This window comes from Arvicanthis niloticus, chromosome 9 (assembly GCF_011762505.2).
Source record: "Arvicanthis niloticus isolate mArvNil1 chromosome 9, mArvNil1.pat.X, whole genome shotgun sequence".
NCBI classification, from domain to species: Eukaryota; Metazoa; Chordata; class Mammalia; order Rodentia; family Muridae; genus Arvicanthis; species Arvicanthis niloticus.
In genome coordinates this window covers 30487585-30510229 of record NC_047666.1, presented here as the reverse complement: position 1 = coordinate 30510229, position 22645 = coordinate 30487585, and the positions used below count along the sequence as shown (strand labels likewise).

At 49.9% G+C, this 22645-nt stretch overlaps 1 protein-coding gene and 1 long non-coding RNA gene across 13 annotated transcripts in view; one reads left to right on the top strand and one right to left on the bottom strand.

Annotated features, from left to right (window-relative positions):
- The window catches only part of Iqsec1 (IQ motif and Sec7 domain ArfGEF 1), a 316986-nt gene that overhangs the window by 242092 nt on the left and 52249 nt on the right, over positions 1-22645 (top strand). The window contains exon 1 of one of the 11 annotated variants that reach the window (XM_034512267.2): positions 19014-19338. The exons of 9 other annotated variants lie outside the window; for them this stretch is intronic. In XM_034512267.2, the coding sequence (XP_034368158.1) occupies positions 19274-19338 (65 nt within the window). In that variant the 5' untranslated portion in view covers positions 19014-19273. Of the gene's footprint in view, positions 1-19013; positions 19339-22645 lie in introns of those variants that run through there. One more of the 11 variants, XM_034512272.2, reaches the window with a different exon arrangement.
- Positions 2076-3952, bottom strand: LOC143443484 (uncharacterized). 2 transcript variants are annotated; one of them, XR_013112523.1, is made up of 2 exons: positions 3564-3952; positions 2076-3132 (listed from the first exon to the last, which is right to left on the bottom strand). It is a non-coding gene; the product is annotated as an uncharacterized LOC143443484 (long non-coding RNA). The 2 variants fall into 2 exon arrangements; XR_013112522.1 differs by having other exon boundaries at positions 2076-3052.

Here is a 22645-nt window from a genome sequence, read left to right as displayed (position 1 = left end):
TCACTTGCCCATAAAAACCTAGGAGTTGAATTTGAAAACCAGATGCACCCCCTGCCCCCCTCCATCCCCAGTGCTGGAAAAAGACAGGCTAAGAGGTGGTTCAGTGTGCTACATTGCCCACAGCCCAGCCACTGAGTATTGTGTTGGAGAGAGTAACCAAGAGTCCGATGACAGAGAGAGGCAGGGACATGTCCAAGGTCACACAGCACATTCAGGGTTTGGGGGCCTGCTCCTGTCTCCCAAGCACCCCAGGTATTCTTGGGTAGCTGGTGCCTGGAGAAGATGCCATAAGACTGGAGGCCACCACAGTGGTCTGTGCAATGGAGGAATAAAGAAAGGGACCACTGCTCCCCTTTGTAAGGGACTCTGGCTCCTGCAGCTTGCAAACATTAAGTAATCTTAGATCTTATGACTAAAGTTGCCACTAGTCTCTCACGGCTGCTTAAAGGGCCCATAGCACTCACTTCTACAGCTGCCCTGCCCAGCTCTGCTCTGCCTGCCATCCTATGACAGGCCACTTCCCCAGTGTCTGGAGACAAGTAACAAGGCTGTGACTGGAGAGTTGATTCCCCTTTGTCTTCAGCTAACCTTTAAGCCAGCCTTCTGACTCTAGCATGTAGTGTATCTAAGCCCCTAAGTGTTCCTTAACAGGAGCAGTTTTTGATGTAACCTCTCAGCACAGCACAGTATGTGTGTGACAGCATTCTGTTGGGGACAGTATCTTCTGATGCCCCCTTCCCCTCCCTCATACACCTTGCCCTGGTTTGGCTCCTGCAGGAATAAGCCCTCTATTTCTGCCATCTAGAAACTGGTTATTCTTTTTTGCGTTCTCTTCTTTGTCACTTCTACCACTTCTGCTGAGTCCTTTACTGGGCACCATCATTACTATGGCAGGATACAGTGACATTAGGCTGATGGTGGTACATTTGGCTCTCAGTCCTTCAGCTCCAGGCTATGGTAGCAAGAGCCAGCTGGAGATGCCAGGCAGGGAGTAGGCAAGTTCTTAATGACTCTCAAGAACTGTGTGACTTCCCATCCTCATGTAGTTGGAGCCAAACAAAGATTTCTTAGGCACCTGCTACGTGACAGGGGCCTCAGAGATCACAGGGCTCTCAGAGGTAGCATCCATCCCAACTGCAAACCCCAAGGCCAGTCTGTTAGCTTGCACAATGGCCTCTGGAAGCTTCATCTTAAAACAATGATGTTACCCTTTGCAGACCATTGCCTCCAACCTCCAATCCAATGGTCTTCTCAAAGTGTATTGGTTACCGCAGTGGTCTGCCAGTCTGTAGGCCAGGACTCCCTCAGGGATTCTGCCTTGAGGTAGGATGGTTGTACATATGAGGCTTAGGGTTCATGCTGACCCACATGTGTCTCTGCGTGCTATGTGTGACAGTGGAGACTCTGTGGAGGCTGGTGAGCTCCTGCTGCCTGTGTAGAAAGGAGCCCATCTGCATGTGTTCCTCCTCCACGGGAGGTGCCTGTCTCTAATATCTGGGGCTAATAGAAGTTTTGTCATGAGCTGCAGCCAGAAACATCCTGAGATAGTACCTTTTCACTAGTGATATATAAGATAGGATGAGATGCCTCGCTTGGGTGGGGTTGGGGGGGTGCTATTTAACTCCGTCTCCAGCACCAATGATATGGTTTGTACCTTGTGTTTAATTCCTCCAAGGGCTTTGTGGAACCTTGAGGGGATGGCAAGAATCCTGAGGGTGTTTCACAGCAAGGCACAGATCAGGGCTTTCCACCTGCAGGTCTGTCAGATACCGATCTGGGGCAGGCTTTGGACTTAGCCTGGGCATTTGGTCTGGAAGAAACCAGGAAGGAAAGTGAGTACCTTACAGCACATCCAGGGGCAGCAACTGACAGCCCTTGTCACCAGTGAACTCAGAGAGCCTGACAATCCTAGAGCTGCCCTTCTTGTTCCTTTCTGAGCCAAGCTGAAGCATCCCTCATTTTAACCTATCATCACCCAGGCTTCCTTCCCCACAGTAGACAAGGTCTAGAAGAGAAAGAATGGCTTGTGTCTTAGTGTTACTATTGCTGTGATGAAACATCTTGACCAAAGCAACTTGGAAAGAAGAAAGGCTTTATTTCACTCCCAGTTCCATATCAGCTCATCATCAAAAGCAGTGAAGGCAGGAACTCAAGCAGGGCAGGAATCTGGAGGCAGGAGCTGATGCAGAGGCTTCGGAGGGGTGGAAGGGTGCTGCTTACTGGCTTGCTTCCCATGGCTTGTTCGGTCTTTCTTATAGAACCTAGGACTACCCGCCCAGAGTGGCCCTCCCACACCGGTCACTAATTAAGAAAATGCCCTACAGGCTTGCCTACAGCCAAATCTTATGGAGCTGCTTTCTCAATTGAGCCTCCCTCCTTTCTGAGGATTCTAGCTTGTGTCAAGTTGACATAAAAGTAGCCAGCACAGTTTGGAAGTTACAAGAGGTGGGATGAGTAGCAATCAGAGGTACTGAAAGGTCATGAACTTGGATGCATGAGGCTCCGGGGGCAGGACCTGGAGATGGCCGTCCATGTCCCCAACCCCGTGGGCTTTTAGATCCAGCTCTCCATTTCTGAACATGACTTGTCCCAAATCACTAAGCCTTTTATAGTCTCAGCTTCTGTCTATCAACCTATTTATCTATCAATCAATCATTTTTCAGTTTTTGGCTTTTTGAGAACAGAGTCTTGCTGTGTGGCTTGGGCTGCACAGAACTCACTACATAGATACCGCCTAGGCTGGCCTCTTGACTCAGTAGTCTTCCTGCCTCCTGAGTTGAGATGTCAGGTTGCAGCACCATGCCTGGCTTTCTTTCTCCCTGGGGCGATGACAACACTGACCACCAGCCAAAGGCACAGAGGAGGGTAATTCCGTGCAAACATGCTGTGTCTTACAGTTGTTTCTAGTTACTTCCTTTGGAGGAGATGACGGAAACCACCGAGAACCTCCCTCGCAGTCCCAAGAGCAATGCCAGGTCCACATTTACAGAGCGATAGCTGTGATAGATTTTGCTGTCAGAGCTGAGGTCACCACAGGAGCAAAGCTATGTGTCTGAAAGGAGGGCGTAGAATGAGTTCCACCATTGCCTGGTAGCCCTGAGTCCCAGCTTGGGGCCATGCCTGTTCCCATTCCTGTCACACAGAGACAATGTATGCGTACAGAAAAATTAGTGAAAAGAACTTGGGGTGGGCCATTAGGTGTGTTTTGTCTCTTATTCGCTCACCTCTTCTAATTGGCGAAGCATGGGTTAAAGCTAACCCCACCTCAGTGTTTTCATGCCCTCTTGATTTGTTGAATTTGAATTTGGGCAATTCTGGTTCTATTCCTATCTGAGGTGTACCGTCATCAGTCTCTCTCAGCAGCCCCTCCATCCCCTCTGATGAGGACTTGGGACGGATTTTATAATTTCAGTTTTTCCTTTTTCCCCAACTCCTATCCTCATCTTTCTTAATGAACTTTCACACATTTGAGGAATCCAGTCCTACCCACAATCCACCTTTCACAGTAGGACTCAACCCCACACGAAACAGATTTGTGTGCAGTAAGATCCCCTGGCAGATACCTCCTAGGCAGCTCAGCATCTGTGGATGAGGCGATCTTAGGCTGCACTCAGTCCCAGCCTGTGTCTCTTCCCTTCCTGTGGTCCCAGAATCAGCAGCAGGCTCTGGGTGATAGGGCCCTGCAGGGGAAAATGGCCAGAAGCAACCAAAGGGCAGGCACTTCCCCTCCACGCCCCACCCCACCAGCTGCTGCTCCTGCCAAACAGGTCCTGGGGCCTCAGGTCACATGTCCAGCCAGCGCTGACTCTGGCACTGGTGGATTAAGCGGGGCTCAGGGTATGTGACCCACGCTGGCCTCTGACTGGGCAGAGGGCTGGGAAAGCTCAGCTGCGCGGACACAGAGGCTACTGTGGCCACCTCTCAGCACGAGGCCCCACCCAGCACTGAACCCAGGTAAGGAAAAGTAGTGCCCCGCCCAGCTCTGGGTGCTATTTAGAAACTGAAATAACCCATCCCAGGTTCTTTTTATCTAGGTGTTTAGGAGTCTGGGAGGTGACTCCCGCCTTCAGCACTCGCCTGCCTGCCAGAGGTTGTACATGGTACAAGATTTCTACCCACTAAACCCTCTTCTCAAATGTGTGCTCTGCACTGGGAGGGAGTCTGGCCCTGGAGCCCCTTTTGGATCAGTGGTCAGTTCCTGGGCTGGTAGGACATAGCCTGCTGAGAAAAAACAAACAAACAAAAAACCTGTCTTCATTTTACCTCCATAAGAGGGGAAGAAGGGCTGAGGAACAGGCATCTCACTACCACCTCTTCTCCTACCTTATAAAGTGTGGAAGAGTAACCCATTTCATAGATATGGAGACTCCAAGATACACTTCTGTACCCAGCTCCATCCAGCATTTCAGAGGCACACCGACAGGGACCTATATGTTACAGGCTCTGCTACGGTCCTCAGTGGGTTTCCTGGGTTGTATGACAAAAGGTGATTTCTCTAGTGCAGAGAGCTCAAGGTTTTGAGAAGAAAGTCAGGGAAAAGCTTGCATCTGGGATCCCATTCAGCCATGCACAGCCCTCCCTACAATGTGCAATTAGCCTGGACTGTTGGGATTGACTTGGCATTGTATTGTAGACATCACAGTGGTACTTATCTTACTGTTAATTACCCAGAGACTATGCTATGATGAAGAATGTACCTTGAGACCCTGGCCCTGCCCCCTATACTCCTCAGGCACTTAGTCAATCCAGGCTGGTTTCACAGATCAGTAACTGAGGTCCCTTAGTCTTCTGGAGTTCTTAGCTCTTGTCTCTTTCTTTCTGGGCTTTCTGTGTTACGTGCATGTCTCTTGACCCCGTGCTTGCTAGGAAGTACAGTTTATGGTCAAGAACTCCACCCTGGAACAGTATACAGAGGAGAGTGTGTGGGCCCCTCCCCAGAGCAAGTATGAAAAGCATCCTGGGGTGTCTATCAGCTATATATTGATCATCCACCACTAGTGTATTATAAAGGACCCCTGGCAGCTTGCTGTGACTTTGTGTCCACCCGCTCGGAACTGGGCCCCTGGCGGATACCTCCCTCCAGAAGGCACACAGATTGTCAAACTCTGGCACCAGATTGTCCTCGTCAGCAGGGCTGGAGGGAGGCTGCAGCCTGGCACGGGGCAAACAGCAGGAATTGTGAGCAGAAAGAACGACTCTTCTGTGCCCAGTAATGCCCTGGGCAGAGACCAGCCCCCTACCCCACCACCAGATGATTCTGGGTTTGGAGTGGGGGTTGGGGTTGAGGCCTAGGGACCTGGCTCAGGCCCAGCCTGGCTGCTAGCTGGCCACTGTATGACCTTGAGCCAGCTATGGTGACTGTCTTCCAGGCTCCTGACTCAGTGGGGTGCCCAGGCTGTGGCAGCTGCAGGAATCAGTAGAGGCTTTGTCCCCTTAAGGAATCAAGCAAACTGTATATTGTCACCTCAGCCACCAAGACTGAGGAGTGTGATATGGGAGTAGGGGTTATTTGCATTTAACATTTAGTTGCTTATACATACCTTATAGGCTTTGGTGGCACACCAAGAGGAAGCTGAAGGCAAAGAAAGCTAAGCCTGACCTTGTGACTTCTAGGCCTGCAAGCTTCTTATCTCTGGTCATTTCCATATCTCCCAGAGGGCTGGGACAGGGCTTTATCTCACTTCAGGTTAAGAAGGAAAGGTAGCAGGTGGCTGCCTGGGGTCACAAGTCATACATATTAATTAGCCCTCACCTGGACTCCCTGCTCCCTCCTAGAAAAACAGTTGGCCTGGGGAGGAGTGGCAAGGACCAGAGCTCACAGCCATTCAGTGGGCTAGAGCCTCAAACCCTTCCAGTTCTCACATATTGAGTTTGTAAAGCCACGCAAGGGCAATTGGCAGTGGAGGCCTGCACTCTGGCCCCGCCCTGGACCTGAGGTCTGTGTCCACCAGAAGAGGCCCTGCAAGTTCTCACAGAAGAACCCTGAGAAAGTGCCTTGTAAATTCCAGTCAAAAAGAGCCGTGCGGCATTTCGCCTTTGCGCTTCCTGGCTGTGCATCTGGTAAGGACAACTCTGTGGAGTTTTCAGTCTTCTGTTTGTCCAGCCTAAGCATTAAAAAACCTCTTTGATTCTGCATCTGTTCCAAGGGTGAGGATGTGGACAAGGACTCACTCACATGAGCCAGCATAGCTCACTTCTCCCACAAAAACTTGCTTACTACCAGTAGCACTAAATCTGTGCAGAGCTTAGGGACAGGTACAAGACAGCCTATCTTTATCCAGAGAAAGGGCCATGTTCCCTCACAGGTCACCCAGGAGCCGAGTCACTAAAGGTGGGTTTGGGTTAGTCAGGTCCTAAGGCGGTGCCTCTGGCCCAATCACTGTCTCCAGGCTGGACCAGCCAAGATGCAGTTCTCCAGTAAGGCAGCAGGTGGCATCAGCCCCCAGCAGTGGTGGGTGGTCTGGCCTAGCAGGCCTAGGACAAATGGAGCTGGAGACTGCTCCCTCCTGACTTGCTAGGCTTCTCTGCCCCTCACCCACACACCATCCCCAGGCCCCAAGTGTAGTTATCAGCAGCCCATCTTTCACCTCCTCTGAAGATTGTTCCACCAGCTGTGCTCTGGCTATCTTTTTAAGCCAATATAAATTTGCCCCCAGGGCCTGTCCTGGAGACAGATGGAGACAGCTGTTGGAACCCCTCTTACAGGCAGTGGAGCTCAGAAGCTAGAATCATGGCGTCTGGGTTCAGATCCCAACTTTGCAGACTTCAAGATTAAATGCTAGTTACAAAAAAAAAAAAAAAAAAAAAAAAAAAAAAATGGGGGGAGGGCATTAAATGCTGGTTACAAGAGAGGGAACACAAGGGCCCTGGTGAGTGAGCAGGTGTCAGGCAGGGAGTGCTAGATGTCATGTCATTCTATCTGCGCACAGGAAGGACAGAAGGCTACCCCTGCTGGAACTTGGTGACGATGGTCAGGACTTCCCTCCTCAGCAGCAACATTAAGGTACCTGGTCCAGCACCCCAACACTGCCTCTTGCAAGCTGAGCACCTTTGGATTGAATCTTAGGTTCTTAAGGCACCTGGCATGGGCACATAGTATGAATGCCAGAGGCTCACCCCTTTCAAGACAAGGTTGGACCTAAGTGTCAGTGGGGGCTAGGCATAGGCCATATGGACTTCGTTGAGGCTGAGGGCATTCCTTGCCAGACATGTTTCTCAGATATGATCCCAAGAGTCGTGTGTTCAGATAATTTTAATAACAGCTGCTGTCAGTCTGTTGTCTCACCTCACTTTCTCTCAGTGGAATTTTCTGGAGGTTATGTGCTGTGTTGGAATGGAATGGCACTGCTGTCTTTGTGCTAAAAGAATGTCTACTAATTTTTGATATGGTAAATATCGATAGCCCTCATGAATAATTTGCAGATCATCAATAAAGATAGGCATGGTGGTACAATCCGAAAATTCTAACACCTGAGAGGTTGAGGCAATAGGATTGTCCTGAGTTTGAGGCTAGCCTGGGCAAAATCAGTATGAAAAAGAGCTTAAGACTGAGAAGTTTTAGTATCACTTGCCTATATTGAAAAAAATTTTAAAAATTAAGAGTACTCAATAGGGTAAGGACAGCTGATGGTTGTTTCAATGTAGGATCAACAGGAATGGTGGGAATCACAGCCACTCACAGGGCCTTGACTCTGTCCGTACCGAGTTCCAGTGAACCAGAGTAATCCAGGGTCTGTGATGAAGCCCCCAGTGCAACTCAGTCACTCCAGGCCATTTTGGCTCAGAGCCACCCATGCCCCCAATGGCAGCTGCTGGCCTGAAGTCTCAGCATCTCTTTATGTGTAGGAGATTCTGCAGGCCATCTGAGATCGTATGCAGACACTTGGATGTCCTGGGGGCGGGGCGGGGGTTGAGAACAGGTCTGAAGTCTGACCTCCCAGGCCTCTACCTATGGGGTGAGCTCCGGGCTCTGATGAGGCTGCCACCTTGTGGTCGGAGGTTGGAGGTTACTGTCCAGAGCTGGTTCCTGGTTCTTCTGGGCCTGACTTCTTGAGCATGAAGAGGATGTGGAGAATTCCAGATAGTTCCTTGTAGTTCCCCTCGAAATATAAAGAACAGCTCTGCATGAGAACCTTTTATTCAAGCCTTGTGTTTCTTCTCACTTATGTAATGTTTATTTACATGGGCAAGTACTCAAAATATACCAGAGGACATTGGGGGCTGGCCCTCCCCTTCTCCCTCTATGCTAGGGACTATAGCAAAGCTTGTAGTTTCCAGCTGCCTGGCCCTCTCTTCTAAACTTTGCTTGTCATGACTCAGCTTCTCATGTCTTATTCAGCTTTTATATACATACACACACACACACACACACACACATATATATATATTCCCCTCATCTTCATTTTGCCTTGCTGGAGTTGGACCCAGGGCTTCACCCATGCTAAGCAAGTACTCTGCTGCTGAGCCACAGACCAGTTCCTCAGCCCCCCATCTTTCAACGTGGACGGTGGCAATGAGATCAGACAGCGTCTGACACCTTGTACAGCCTGCTGTTTCTCACTTGGCAGTAGGACATAGACATCATTATCTTCTATGTGGAGAGGGCTTGAAGTTCAGAGAGGACCTTAATTTGCCCAAGTTGCACAGCTAGAAAATGGCAGAGCCAGGGATCAAAAGTAGAGCTGGCAGGTGCCAGATGCCTCTCTTTCTGGCTGTACCCCGTACAGCCTCACCCAGAGCAGCCCTCAGACTGGCTGTGTGGCCTTGTTTGTCCCCTTACTGTGCTGACTCCCACTCTGCTCCTCTAAGGTTGAAACTCAGCTGAAACACATCTTCTGTAGTAAAAAAAGGAGAACAGTGGGTGTGAGCTCCAGCACACAGAAAGGGTAGGTTCGGGGGACTGGAGGTGGGGACATTGCTTGTTTTGCTTTTCTTTATCTCCTGTCTTGGTTTTCCCACCATTTCCCAAAAGATCTTTGTTGTGTAACAGAGCCTGGTCCCAGTGTCCCACATACACAAGCCCTGCTTGCTCCTCTACAACCTATGTGCCCTGTCCAGTGCTGCTTAGATCAGCTGTGTGACCCTGGGCCAGGGAGTTAACCTCTCTGCCTCCAGTGCCCGTTGGATGGGCTATGGTCAAGATTAGCTGAGGTCACATGCCATAAGCATTTAGATACCTTAGCTTTGGGTTTTTTGTTTTCTTTGTTTGTTGTTGCTTTTGCAGAGCACAGCACCTGCCCCGCCCACCCCCCATGGTTAAGTGTTTTGCTCTGGAGCCACAGCCTCAGTTTCCTATTTGCTTTGTCTATATTTATGTAGTATCTTTATATATTTATATTGTATTATATTTATTTTATAATTTATAATATTTATATAGTTTATATAAATATATGGTATATATAACTTAGATTTGTTATTCTTTTAGTCATAAGTTGAGATGCTGCAGAGACATACTTGGCCCATGGTTCAGAAGGTGCTATAGGCCCTTTAGAAAGAAGGCAGCTCCTTCAAAGGGGTCCCAAGCTGATGTCACTGCCAGTGAGCCTACCTCATCCCCGTGGGATGCCTCCTGAGGCTACTCTTGCTTGTTCAGACATTAATTGGTTAGCCTGCAGCCATATGCTCCAAACAGTCCCAGCCCTGCCAAGGAGGTACTTGTGGTTCTTAGGTTATTGGGTACTACTTGTACTGTGTGACCTTGTGTCTTTTTCAGGTGTTCTGGCCTGTCTGAGCCTCCATCCGTCCAGTATTAGGAGAGGCAGAGTTACCCTGGTCTCCTGGGGGAGTACTCACCTTAGAAGGCATGCCCAGGATGGTAGTGCTGGCTCAGTTTGCTCATTTTTCATCCTGTGTGTGGAAGGCAGATGGTCACTCACAGAGGCTTAGCCACACACGAGGGCACCCTGGGAACAACAGTGTATAGCTGACTGGCCACAAAAAGAGAAAATGCAAGTAATGGAAAGTGGCCATTGTCCATGGCCTGTGGGATGTATGGGTGGCAGGCTAGTTAGCCAGGATGACTCAGTTGTTAAGCTTCTCTTAGTGTCCTCAAAGGATGGAATGGTGTGGGAGCCAGGAGGACAACCCAGCAAGCCCAGCCCCTCTCCTGACTCAGGTATACTCAGTGTGATTACTAGTAACCAGGGAAATAGTCTCTGAGGTGACACAGCTGGTGTCTGGTACGCTGTGCAAACACTATATGCCGGAAAGTATAAATTGCCTTCCCAGCACTTCAGGGGGCCCAGCCTTGATGTCTTTGCTGTTAAATATAAATCACAGTTGACTATGAAAATTGATAGAGATCAGAAGGGCCTGTGGATTGTGTCACTTGGAAGATGCTGGCCACGGGAGCTGAGAGGCCCCTTAGTGAATTCTGGGTAGCTCTCTCACTAGCCCAAGGCCCACATGCTTGCAAGGCTCTGAGATGTCTCTTTAGCCAGCAGCAGGCCTATGGTTAAACTCTAGTTCTGCCAAACTGGCTTGAAACAATTGATTTGGTTTCCTAGGGTCTCAGTTTCTCCATAAACTGTAGAGGGGATGCTGAGAGAGTTTCAGGGACAGCATTAGGTCAAACCAATGCTGTCTAGGGCAGCAGTACTTCTGGGGCCCTGAGTGCTACTCCTAGGCTTGGCCTGCAGGGGGCAGCAGGGGGCTGGGGCAGAACCTAGTTCCTCCCTGCAGTGCATATGGGAGGTGGAGGCCTCCCTTGCCCAGCCCCTGTCAGTCTCCTCACTTGCTTTGGACAGCCCTGCATCTTTGAACAGACTTGACTGTACCAATTCTTAAAGCACCTGGTGTGTGCTCAGATTTACAGAGCAGAGCTCTGACAGTGTGAAATTCAGGCCACAGGTGAGCTTCCGGCTGGGCTACAGACTCCAACCCAGGGAACATCTGGAGGAGTCACTCCTCTTCCACTGCTCTCTCAACCCTTCTGGTTGCTTTGAGACCAAGAAAGGCTTACTTACCTTTCTTGATTAGATGCATAGTAACATTACTCTATGTTCTGCGGTTAAGGCTATCAAAGCATGCAAGTGAGCATGCAGTTGCCACCTGTGCCACATTCTCCTCACCAGGGGTGACTACTGTCCATGGTGCATACCCAAGCACACACCTCCTCCTTTCTGTTTTCCTTCTGCCATGCAGTATATGAAATGTTCAACTTTGTGCATGGTAAGCAGAAGCTACATCTCCGAGCCAGACTCCCAGACCCCCTTTCTTCTCTTTCAATGTAGTGTTCTTCAGCTTCCTCTTCATTTAGCAAGGTTTCTCAAAGGTCGACCCCTAACACATGTGGAAAGCATGTTTCCTTTTGAATGGTTGATGAGCAGCCTGGATTCTCTCCATTTGCCCATCTCCAACCTGTACATGATGGAACAGGCTTCTGCAGCAATGTCTGCTTCTGTTGGTTTTGTGACATGTGAACACGCACTTCGTGCCGAGGGCTGCCTGAGGAGAGCTGTTAAACTGGCTTTCGACAAAGATGATCCTCGTGGTAGCTGGGCAGCCACACCGTGACTATAAGGAACATTCACCCGGGGATGAGCTGCGTCCTGCTGCTGGGCTGCCACCCAGCATACATGTGTGACTCACTTTACTGGCTTAAGGTGGGCTCCATCACTTACAACAAGTGTGTTTCATAGGGGAAAACTCACCTTCTGGGTGCCAAGGCTTCTGTGATCAAACTGGAGAACAAGCCCCATGTTGTAGAATTGCTGTCAGGAATATGTGAACTCAAAGAACTGGCTGACACCAAAACCTCCACTCCTCTCACCCAGACAAGCCTAAACCTCCTGAAGGCAGGCCTGTATCTGCATTCTGAGAGGCCTAGGCAGGGCCTGCCTTGGAGCAGGTGGAGATAATGCTGGGGCAGCCAGCATGCATGATCAGTTTCAGGTTCGTGTCAAATATGCCTCCACCCTCCCAGGATCCCACCTCAGTCATTTGCAGCAGTGGGCTGGGGTCACACTGGTCGAAGTCTTCCTCCCCACTAGGACAAAAGAAGGTGTTGTTTAAATCAATTATATAGAGAAGATTGCAGGGGGAATGTTAACCCACTTAAGAGTGGCTGGTGTCTCAGGAGCCCTTAATGGCATCCATTTGCCAGGCAGGCGCCCCAGCCCTTGTTATAAAGGAACACATCTATTCATTAAGCTGAGGCCGCCAGGCCTAGGCCTGGCACCACCCAGCCAGCTGCTCTTGGCCGTGAATTCAGTGCTTAGGAATAAACGGGCCTGTTCTGCAGTGGGAAAATCAAGTGGAATGGTCTTCAGGAAGGCAAATCCTTGCAGCGTTCCAGATAGGTTTTTCTAGATTCCCTCCATTTCTCTGCCTGCTTTAATAGGCAGGGGAGCTCTTGTTTAGGTAGAGCTGGACAGGAAGAAATCCATGCCAACAGTGACCATGGTTTCAGTTTATTTTGTCTTGTTTATAAGCTTCAACCAGTGGCCTTCCTTTCATGTTGGGCCCTCCCAGCACACTACAGAGAGGACCAGCAGTTTCTGCTTCACCTGGCTTTTCTAGAATCTTCAGAGTATAGAAGGGTAAAGGAATCTCTCAACAATATTTATTGGTCACCTACTATAGACCAGGAGCAGAGGTGAGCCAACAGTTTCAGAATGTCCCTCTGGTGGAAGTGACCACCAGTAGACAAGTGCTAAGCAAGGTGATTGTGGACCAGGGTGAACTCATTCGTTCATTCTTCTGTTTTTGACACAGGATCTTGTTATATAGCCCAAGCTGGCCCTGCACTTGTAGGAATCTTCCTGTCTTATGAACATTGATGGTTCATAAGAGATAGGATGGGTATGCTTAATGCTGAAGTACCGGAGGGTCCCTTAGCAGTGTGAGCATATGAGCATATGGGTGCTCTCTTTGAGATATCCTGTTCACTCATCTCTCAACCAACCCTGAACTCATCCCTGGTCCCAGCTTCCTGGAAGCACTCACCCCTAGGTCCTCTGAGTGTTGGCTTGACCTGAGGTCCCACATAGTAAAGAAGCTGGGAAGTGAAGGAAAAGGTAAGGGTGACCTCTGTTGGGACTCCAACTGGGTTTGCAGGATGGCCTGGCAAGGCTGGCTACCAGGTGCCCCTGTTCTTCTCTGTTGCCCTCTCTGATGGGACAGAGCATGGTGATGTGGCAGTGTAAAGGAAGGGGAACAGACTATATATGGGCAAAGCACCCCAGACATGGAATGTGGGGGATTGCAACTTCTGAGTTTTTATTGAGACTCTGAGATGCAGGTTGTCATGCTGCCTCTCCTCCAATTAGGGATTGTCCATGACCACAGTGCAGGGACAGAGTCTGACCTGTCTCTATATGATAATTAACCAGAGGGGGCCAGTCCCCTGAAAGAGCTTCCAGAGCCTAGCTACGAAAGCTTAATAGAACATTTAGCAAGCACAGACTTGGGACATCAGCCCTGGGTTCAAATTCTTCACCCACTTTTGCTCTTAACTCTGCCAAGCCCAGATCTCTTTCTTCTGGATCATGGTACATGTAGTCCAGGGCCTGCATTTAATTAGTACCTGGGGTCTAGCTTCGTGGTTAAGATCATGACTGGGAGCCAAGAGGAGAGACAGGGAGGAAGGAAAGAGACTGGATAACCTGTCCAAATCCAAGAGCACACACTAAACCATTGGTGCTTTGAATCATACCAAAGCTGTTAGACCCCAAGCTATGAGCATCCCCACTGTGGGAAGAAAGGGTGCTTATTCACTTAGCATGCTGGCTGCTTTTTGAATTCTTGCCCCATGGGAAGAGGTAAGGGTGGAGGAAGGAAGGTGCTTTCAGGCGCCAGGGGGCATCCTTGTATTGGCCCTGTCTATGTGTAGTAGGGTCACTACTACATTTCACAAGTACCTTTGTGCTGAAGATGCTATGGGCATGAGGAACATGGGGGGCTGGGGGTGGGGCTAAGGTCAACCCGTACCTTCCCTGAAGACCTGCTGTAGCTTCAACCACTTCAACCACTCGCCCAGTATAAATAGGCTAGGACAAGGAGATAAAGTGAGGAGTACTTTTGCTTGTTTGTTAAGGTTATGGGAGCTAGAATTGAAATATGTGAGGCACTGTGTGTGTGTGTGTGTGTGTGTGTGTGTGTGTGTGTGTGTGTTGTGGACAGCTGGTGGCTGACAGAGGTAGCGGATGGCTGCATTTCCTCCTCAAGCTGTTGGGCCCTTGGTCCAGCAGGAAGACTGGCCTTGAGCCATTTCCTTTGCCCTTGGACAAAGACTTATATAGTTCATATGGCTGTACTTTGGAAGCCACAAGCCCATCCCCTGGATTCCAGGACATCAGGCCCAATTCAACCCGGCCAGGACAGAAGACTGCAGAGCAAGAGCCTCTGAGGTTCCCCTTATTCTCAATTTCAACCAGCTTACCTTACTTAGGGAGAAAGGGAAAGGCCCCATGTGTAGGTTTCTTCTGTGAAAACTGGCTCAAGTTGAAATGGGAAGTTGGCCCCTGTTAGAAAGACCTTTGTTTACCTGTGAGTGTTTCTGTCCTGGGGGACACATTGCCTGGCTCCCTAAGAGGTCACACCCTTAGACCTCTGGGTCTATTTCTGTTCTCTGTCTCCTAGTTTGGGTGATTTGTATTTGTTTAGTTTTGAAACAGGGTCTCACTTCATGACTGGTCTCAGATTCAAAGGTGCAGGCAATCTTCCTGCATCAACCTTCCAAGGAGCCAGGACCATAGCTGTAGTGATGCAGCCTGACTCTGTATACCTTCTTCACTGCAGCCAAGTCACGTGCCTAAGTGCCACTCGATGCCTTAACTAGAATGGAGGATTTTAAATCCATCCACTCTGTGTTATCTGCCCTACTATCTAGGTCCCTGACTGTGCTACCAAGGCAACGTGGTACTGATGAACAGTGTGGCCAAAAGCCTGTGTCAGTGGCAGTGTGTGTAGTACATGCCTACAGTCCTGGGTGCTCCACAGCTATCCATGTGTGCCTAAATTTCCCTGCTCATACCTGAGGGTTTGGGTTCAGGGAAGGTCACTGTGCTCTCCCTTCCTCACAGAGCCTGGTTGTGATAGGAAGTTTCCAGCTGAGTGGTCAGTCACACGTTAATGATTAACAGGCAGGAAGGAGGCAGCTTGAGTCTATGAAGAAGTTCCAGGTGATCTTCCTGGACACCTGCAAGATCAATACAGCCAGGTCAGAGCCTCACTGCAGTCCTAGAGATTACTCAAATGCCAGCTAGAAATGGGGGTCTCTGTGGAGCAGCTTAAAGACCTTCCTTGAGGTCATTAAGCATTATTACTCCAGTCTTTTGCAGATTGAATTCTTTGCTATGCTAGAGTTTTACAAAATAATAAACATAACTTAAAATTTCAAAATGTAAAACTAGGCTGGAGAGATGACTCAGTGTTAAGAGCCTGTACTGTTCTTTCATAGGACCTGAGTTCATTTCCCAGTATCCATGTCAGATGGTACATAGTTTATCTGCAATTTTAGCTTCAGGGGATCCAATGCCCTCTCCCGGTCTCTACATACACCTGCACTCATGTATGTATGCATTTATGTACAGACACAGACAGACAGACAGACAGACAGACAGACAGACACATACACACACATACACACCTAAAAATAATAAAAATAAATATTAATGTCTTTGAAAGCTGTCAGAGATCAGGCAATGTAAGTCTCTTCTTCTTTGCCACCACTGTCCTGGTCAGGCTTCAGGTGCAGAGGACCAGGACTCTCTGGGATTCCCAGGTTCCCTTCCTATGGCAGACTCTTCCTTGTGTCTCTTGTAAACAAAGATCTGGGAGGGCTGTGGTGTGGCTCAGTGGCAGAGTGCTTTCCTAGCATGTCTCAAGCCCTGGGTTCATTCCCAGCATAGCAGAAGGCAAGCATAATCTCAGTGTCGTGTGACTTCGGTGCTGTGGAGGCATGCTCATTTCTCGTCTGACTAAACACAGCATGTTTTATGGCCTTCATCCTATAATGCTACCAATGTCCCTGTCACTGCTGTCTCTGCCAGAGCATTGCAATGCCATGGCCACCATTAGTTTAGTGTGAGCTTCCACAGATGGATCAAGCAGCATTGCAGGGTTCATTTCTGAGAATAAGGATTAGGCTTTCATGTGCATGGACTACCTGATCTAGCCTGTTGATTTCATTGCATCTTCCACCACAGTGTTTGCATTCTACTTTGGCAGTTCCTGTCTGGGCACAAGGTATGGCTGGTTGAGTGGGTGGACAGATTTTACTAAATGACTAGGGCCACTGTGAGTCTCCTGGTGGAGAACTAAGAACCTTTTGGGGAGGGCTGGGTAACTTTACAGGAGACATGTCCCCCTTGCAACTATTTAGTTATTCAGTGCAAGACCTGAGTGAATGAACATGGCTCCCTTCTAATAAAACTTTATTAAGACAAAGACAGACAGCATGCTGAATCTAGGTCTCAGGCAAACTTTTTGATATATGTAGCTGCTAGGTACCTTGGGACCCAGGCTCCCCTGTGTAGGCATAGAGACGACTGCAGGAAGGATAGGGCCAGCCCTAACTCTCATCTGTGACACAGCTTACTCACGTAAGGAGAGGGCTCAGTAGAGTGACTGGAGTAAAAAAGGGAGGTTCTGACTTGAACTAGGGGATAGTTTGATGGCTGGCTGGGAGAAGGGACATGGAGTTTGAACCCCAAAGTCTCAGTCATGAGGCAGGCAGAACAAGGGTTAGGACTGAGTAAAGCTTAGCAGTAAGAAGCTTATGATTGCTTACTGTTGGCAAGGCGGGCAGGAGGGGGAATGGGGGCAGTGCTGGAGAGATGGCCTATAGCCAGGCCACATGAGCCTCAGCCAGCTGTAGGGAAGAGCTGGGCTTCACCCTGACAGCTTGGGCTGTCACACATCTGGCCAAGGAGAGCAGGGAGACTGTCAGAAGCCAAGAGGGTGGTAATATGTTGGGATTATGGTATGTAAAACAGGCCAAAGCAATCAGCTCAGGACTAAAACCCAGGCCCAAACCATGGAACTAAACATTTTCATGACTTTGTTGCTTCCTGCATCCCTTAGAGAAGCTCCTACTTATTTCTCAAGGCCTAATTCAAAATGTCCCACCATTATGACCTTTTTCGGGGGCAGTAATAGCATGTTAGGGGATACTTGTTACCACAGTATCTCCTTATTGAGGCCTCATGAGGACAAAGGGCATGCTTCTTAATGCTGGGTAAATTAAGCAGTATATTGAATCAGCTGGGGTAGAGATGTCTGATGGGCTAACACTTTGAGGAAACTGAGACCCTGGGGGTTGATAAATTTCCCTAAATGACAGGAGTAAGGACTGATTCTGTCTGGGCTAGTCATTTCTGCAGAAAGGTTGGCGTTCCCTGTGTCTCCCAGCCAGGGCTTTCCTCATTCCCAGTCACTATCATTTGTTATGAGTCTGCCAGGCAGTTACTGGAGGGAAGGAGAGAGGGAGAGAGGGAGAGAGGGAGAGAGGGAGAGAGGGAGGGAGAGAGAAAGTGGGGGGAGGCTATGTTCAGGAAGATGAAGCCAGAAGATAGAGTTTAGTTTCCAGAGAGTCACCCCACCACATACCACATGCTCACAGGAAAGCTCTCCTCATCTAAATCCCAGCCTGAACTTTGTTGCCCAGACCAGCCTGGTCAGCTGCTTGCCCCGGCCCTTTGAGAAGTGCCTGGAATTCCTGGTGGATCTGAATGGTGAGGCTGGAACATGCTTCCACAAAGTTCCTGAAGCTGGGCCTGAGGGATCCTCTTGGTTCTATCTGGTATCATTTTATTATTAGAGGGCCGTTTGGACAGAGTTGGGAGTTTCCTTCTGGCTTCTCCACATGTAGCTACTTCAGTCTGGTCTCCTGACACCTCACTACTTTACCCTAGCCAAGCAAATGCCTGATGTGGCCACTGTGTCTGTGCATGGGAACGTTTGTCACCTTCCAAAGTGAACGGGAGATGGTGTTGCTTCACACTTTGATTCCTAGTAGCCACTGATGCCAGGCATCCCTCAGGGTCATCCCCTGGCCATTGGACATATATATTCTTTGTAGACATGTTCATTCCCATCCTTTGCCTCCACTGAAAATGGGCCTTCTAACTGATGAGCAAGAGCTCCTTATGAGAGACAGACCCTAGAGTACTGTTGGATCTGATAGACAAGTGTTTCTTCCCACTCTGGAGTCTCTGGGGTTTTGTTGTTGTTTGTTTGTATCTAGGTCTCACAGCATAGCCTAGGCTGGTCTTGAACTCAGGATCCTCCTGACTCAGTCTCCTAGGATCTGGAATTACACAGACTTGTGTCCCCATGAGCAGCCTGTGTATTTTTAACATTGTCAATAAAAGAGTACAGGATGCTCCCATGCTAGGGACTCCTGCAGTTTCCCCACTCCCTGAGGAAATGGTCTTGCAAGTGGGGTGTTCAGGCTGGGTATCTTCTGTATATGTGAGCAGTCCACCAGTGTGGGTGCTGGACACCTTGCCTGTCTTATGTGTTGTAAACAAATTAAACTTACAAGAGATCAGAAAACTGTGAGAGCTTGGGGGGCGGGGGGGGGGGGGGAGAAGGCAAGAAAGGGCCCTCAGCTTCCGTCTCCTCATCAGTGAATGGGGCCTGGAGTAATACTTTATGGTGTTGCCCACTGGCCCCATTACCAGTAAATACTCTACGATGCTGATCATTATTGCTTCTGGCATGTCCTTGGCCATAAAGAGTGTGTGACTATGTTTCGAGAGAAACAAATCTCTTTCCTCCAGATTTGGGATAGGCGCACCAGAGTTCTGGAACTTGTTGCTCCGATATTTAGGGGTGCAAATTTGTGTACACTGAAGCCCGTCGGGATTGGCGCACATTGAGATTTTCAGCGCGTTCTACCTGTTGCGCTTATGAGTGGTGAAGACACCCAGTACAGCAAGCCCGGGATTCTGGGATTCTGATGTTATGGGAACGAGAACAGAGTCTGCTCTCCTCCCGGAACTCACAGCTCTGGCCACGCCCCCACAAGAGCCCCACCTCCGCCCCTGCGGCCCCGCCCCCTCCCGACCACATTCCTCCGGCCGGACTTGAGCTACGCCTGGCGGGCGGCGGCGGAAGGGTCGCGCCGGGCTGGTGGACTGGACTCACGGGCCTAGGGCTGCGTGAGCCTGCGGGTGCAGGGCAGTGGGGAGGGCCGGCGAAGGCGCGTGGCGGGCGAACGGGTTTTCCGGGATCGGCCCCAGGGTCCGGCGGCCGCGGCGGGAGTCGCGGGCGCGCGGCTCGGCCTGGGTCCCCGGCGCCGGTCCGGGCCGCTCCTGCGGCGGTCGTCATGTGGTGCCTGCACTGCAACTCAGAGAGGACCCAGTCCCTGCTGGAGCTGGAGCTTGACAGCGGGTAAGGCCAGGCGAGGGCGGAGGCCAGCGGGAGGAGGTGGGCCCCAGCCATGGTGGAATTGCCAGCGGTGGGGATCTTGCAAGTGGGTGCCAGAAAGGGGCTGCGGGAATGGGTGTAACTGTTGGGGCAGGACGTCTAGCGTGCCTGCCAGAAGCGGGTCTCTGTTAGTGACGACGAGTAAGGGGAAAAGTGGGTTGTAGGGACAGAAGTTCTGTGGGAACGAGTGGGAAACTAGATTCGGTGTGTATGTAAAAGGCAAGATAGCAAATGGCCAGGAGTCTCTGTCAGGGAGGCTACCCAGTTCTGCCTGTGTCTTGTGTCTGATTTCAGTGCACAGGCTGCTTAGGGGCCTCTCCTACAAGTATGATTGTTGGAAACCCTGGGTCTGTCTGCATTATATATCTACTCTGTCAGGGAGACTCCAGCAAGCGTGTGTTCCAGGGGTGTGTGTGCATGTATTAGATACTGCCCACCTGAAAGGCCACCTGGACTGGTGCTAGGGTACCTGGAGTTTCTGTGGCTGCTGTTTTTGACCAAGTACAGACGTGAATGGGCTGCTGGCTGGGAGAGTGGGTGTTGTTTACATGCTGGAGTAAAGCTTGTGCCTGGTCCAGGAAGGAGTCTCATGGCTCAGAGAAGTCGGCTGTCTTGGTTTTAGTGGCCTGTGGAAGGCTGGCTGAGTACCCTAGGCCTGGGTTTATGGTGAGAGGGAGACTGTGTGTATGTGCTAGGAATATTGATTTCCTCTTGCTCGGCAGCACAGCTGCCCCTGAGCTGTCTGCAGCCCCCTCCATGAGCAGGGGTGTGAGGCTGAGGGGATTTGTTGACAAGTGGACTGGGCCTCTCTGGGGGAAGCCCACCTAGAGCCTTTTAATCTTTTATTTAAGAGTTTCCCAAAGCCTACCTAGCAGTTAAAATGAGAAGATGAGTGTATTTTGGGGTACCTCAAGCCTGGAGTTCTGGGCTTGAAGCTGATGCAGACTGTGGGGAGGGGTCCCATTTTTTAAACCCAGTACTCCCAACATCTGAGGCCAAAGCCAGGCAAGATGCAGCTGCAGAACCATCTGTCTTGAATTGCCGGCTTTGCTTGGGATTGGGGTTCACCATCAGATCCCACAGGTGCTCAACACCTTTCACACTTCCTCAGCTGTCCGATCCAGTGTTTGCATTCCTGTCCTGTGGTACCAACACCTTCATATTGCAGGAGAACAAAGAGTTTGTACTTTCAGTCTCATCAGTACTAAGGTTCTGTGGTTTATTGAGTGCCTGGTGTATGTGTACTAGTCTCTACCCTAGAAACCAGGGAAGGGCCCAGCAGTGGATGTAGCTCAAAGTTGTGTTTTTAGTCTCCATGCAGCCAGCAGTCTAGGGGTGACCATGGTCACAGCAATGATCATGAGAAACCGGCCAGCAGTTTCTGACACCTCTTCTCCTCTGGAGCTGAAGGGAATAAGGGTGTTTTGTTTTGTTTTGTTTTGTTTTTTTCTCCATTAAAACCTGCAAGTGTTGCCACTTTAGCTACTGTGTTCATGGATGCCTCCATTGTATTTCTGTTCCTCTTCCAGCTGCAAGGGAAGACCAGAGCCTAGATCCTGGCTCTGGGTTGCTGCTTGGCAGCTGCTCTGTGGTCACAGTGGTGCCAGGTGTCCAGGAAACCAAGGAGCCCTGCTCAGGTGCAGCCCATCGGCCACAGAACAAATGGGTACCCCCCCCCTCCCGCCCCCAATGTGGTTTCTAAGGAAGCCTAAAAAAGGCTGGAGAGACTCGTGGAAGCTACAGAGGCTGAGCTAGGTGCTCCTTTGATTACAGCCTTCCTGGAACTTTATTGTATCTTACCTAAAGTCCTTTCACCTGCTCCCTAAACTCAGCTAGGAGCCATCATGCTCTAGAGACTTAAACCAGTCTCTGTCACCACAGGGCCACTACTCTGCATGCACAAGCTTCTTGAATACCGTGAGCCACCTGATGCTTCAGTGTTTTCCCATGTCAGAGCAACACAGGATTGTTTACCTTTCTTTTCTAAAAGAACACAAGCAAAAACAGAGAGCCCAGTGGCCATACCTGGACCACAGCAGCTCAAGAGGCTCAGGCCCAGATGTTGGGATGGAGGCTAGGCCTCCGAGGTCCCTGCCAGGACATCAGGTTTCGTTCAAGGAAGTCGGACTATGAACTAGTTGTGCTAATATTTACACAGCTTTAGCTTAAAACACAGGCAAGACTGACAGCTGCATGGTTGAATAGCCTGATGACTGGGCAGATGGGTGTTTGTGGAGAGGATTGGACAGGCCCTCGGGGTGTGTGTCTCTGTGTGTGTGTGTGTGTGTGTGTGTGTGTGTATGCCACATTTACCTGGCTACATTCTGCAGATGTGGAATCATGGTTTGCTAGAGTGTCAGGAGTTCAGAGTATCTCAGAGCATCAGGAAGATGGCTCCGGGAAACAAATTCTTTCAAATCACAGCTCACTTTTTGAGTTAATTCAAGTTACTACAGCCCTCTGGGCCTCAGTTTCCCCTTTAATGATAGGGCATGACAGTAGTGCCTGGCAAGGCCTTTGTGGGTGTGGGTGGCCTTCCATGGCTGGCCAGCCCTGGAGCCTCCAGTCTGCTGTCCAGTTTGTCCAAGTCAGCACTGTGCACTTCCCAGCTGCCAGTGACCCACTGCGTTTTCTTCCTTCCTCTTTTGTAAATTTCCTTTGAATGATGATGACGTGTGAGATATCCGCCCAGTAAGCACAGAGGCAAGGCAACCACCAAGCTCTAGTGGGCTGGGACTGTGCCATGGCTGGAGGCCTGGGAGAGGTGTGTGTGTCTGGGGAAAGGAGGCTCAAGGCTGTTGAGTGAGATTTACCCTGAGTCCTCAAAAGCAGATCCTAATGACTTTAAAGGCCATTAAGGCTCTTCAAGAATTAATTGCTGTGGCCTTAGAGGATCTGGCTGATCCACTGTGGGAGCTGCTGCAGAGAGAAAATTGATGGCAATTATGGGGGAAATATGGCACGGTGCCAGCTGGACCTGTCCCAACTCTGACTTCGATAGCCGTACCTTTATTGAGTGATCCACGGCACCTGGCTCTGTTATCAGACTGACTATACATCCAGGAATACAGGTGTGAACAAGGATGGCATGCTCTCCTGACCTGGAAGAGATTGACCCAAGATGTCCTCAGCCCCAGGCTTGCCTGTCTGTGTTCTTTTCATTCCCATGACATTTACTGAGTACCTCTTTGGCCAGACCTTGAGGTGTTAGAGGAACCATAGTTACTCTGTATGTCACTTTGGCCCTTCTGCTTGAGCAGTATTAGGTATG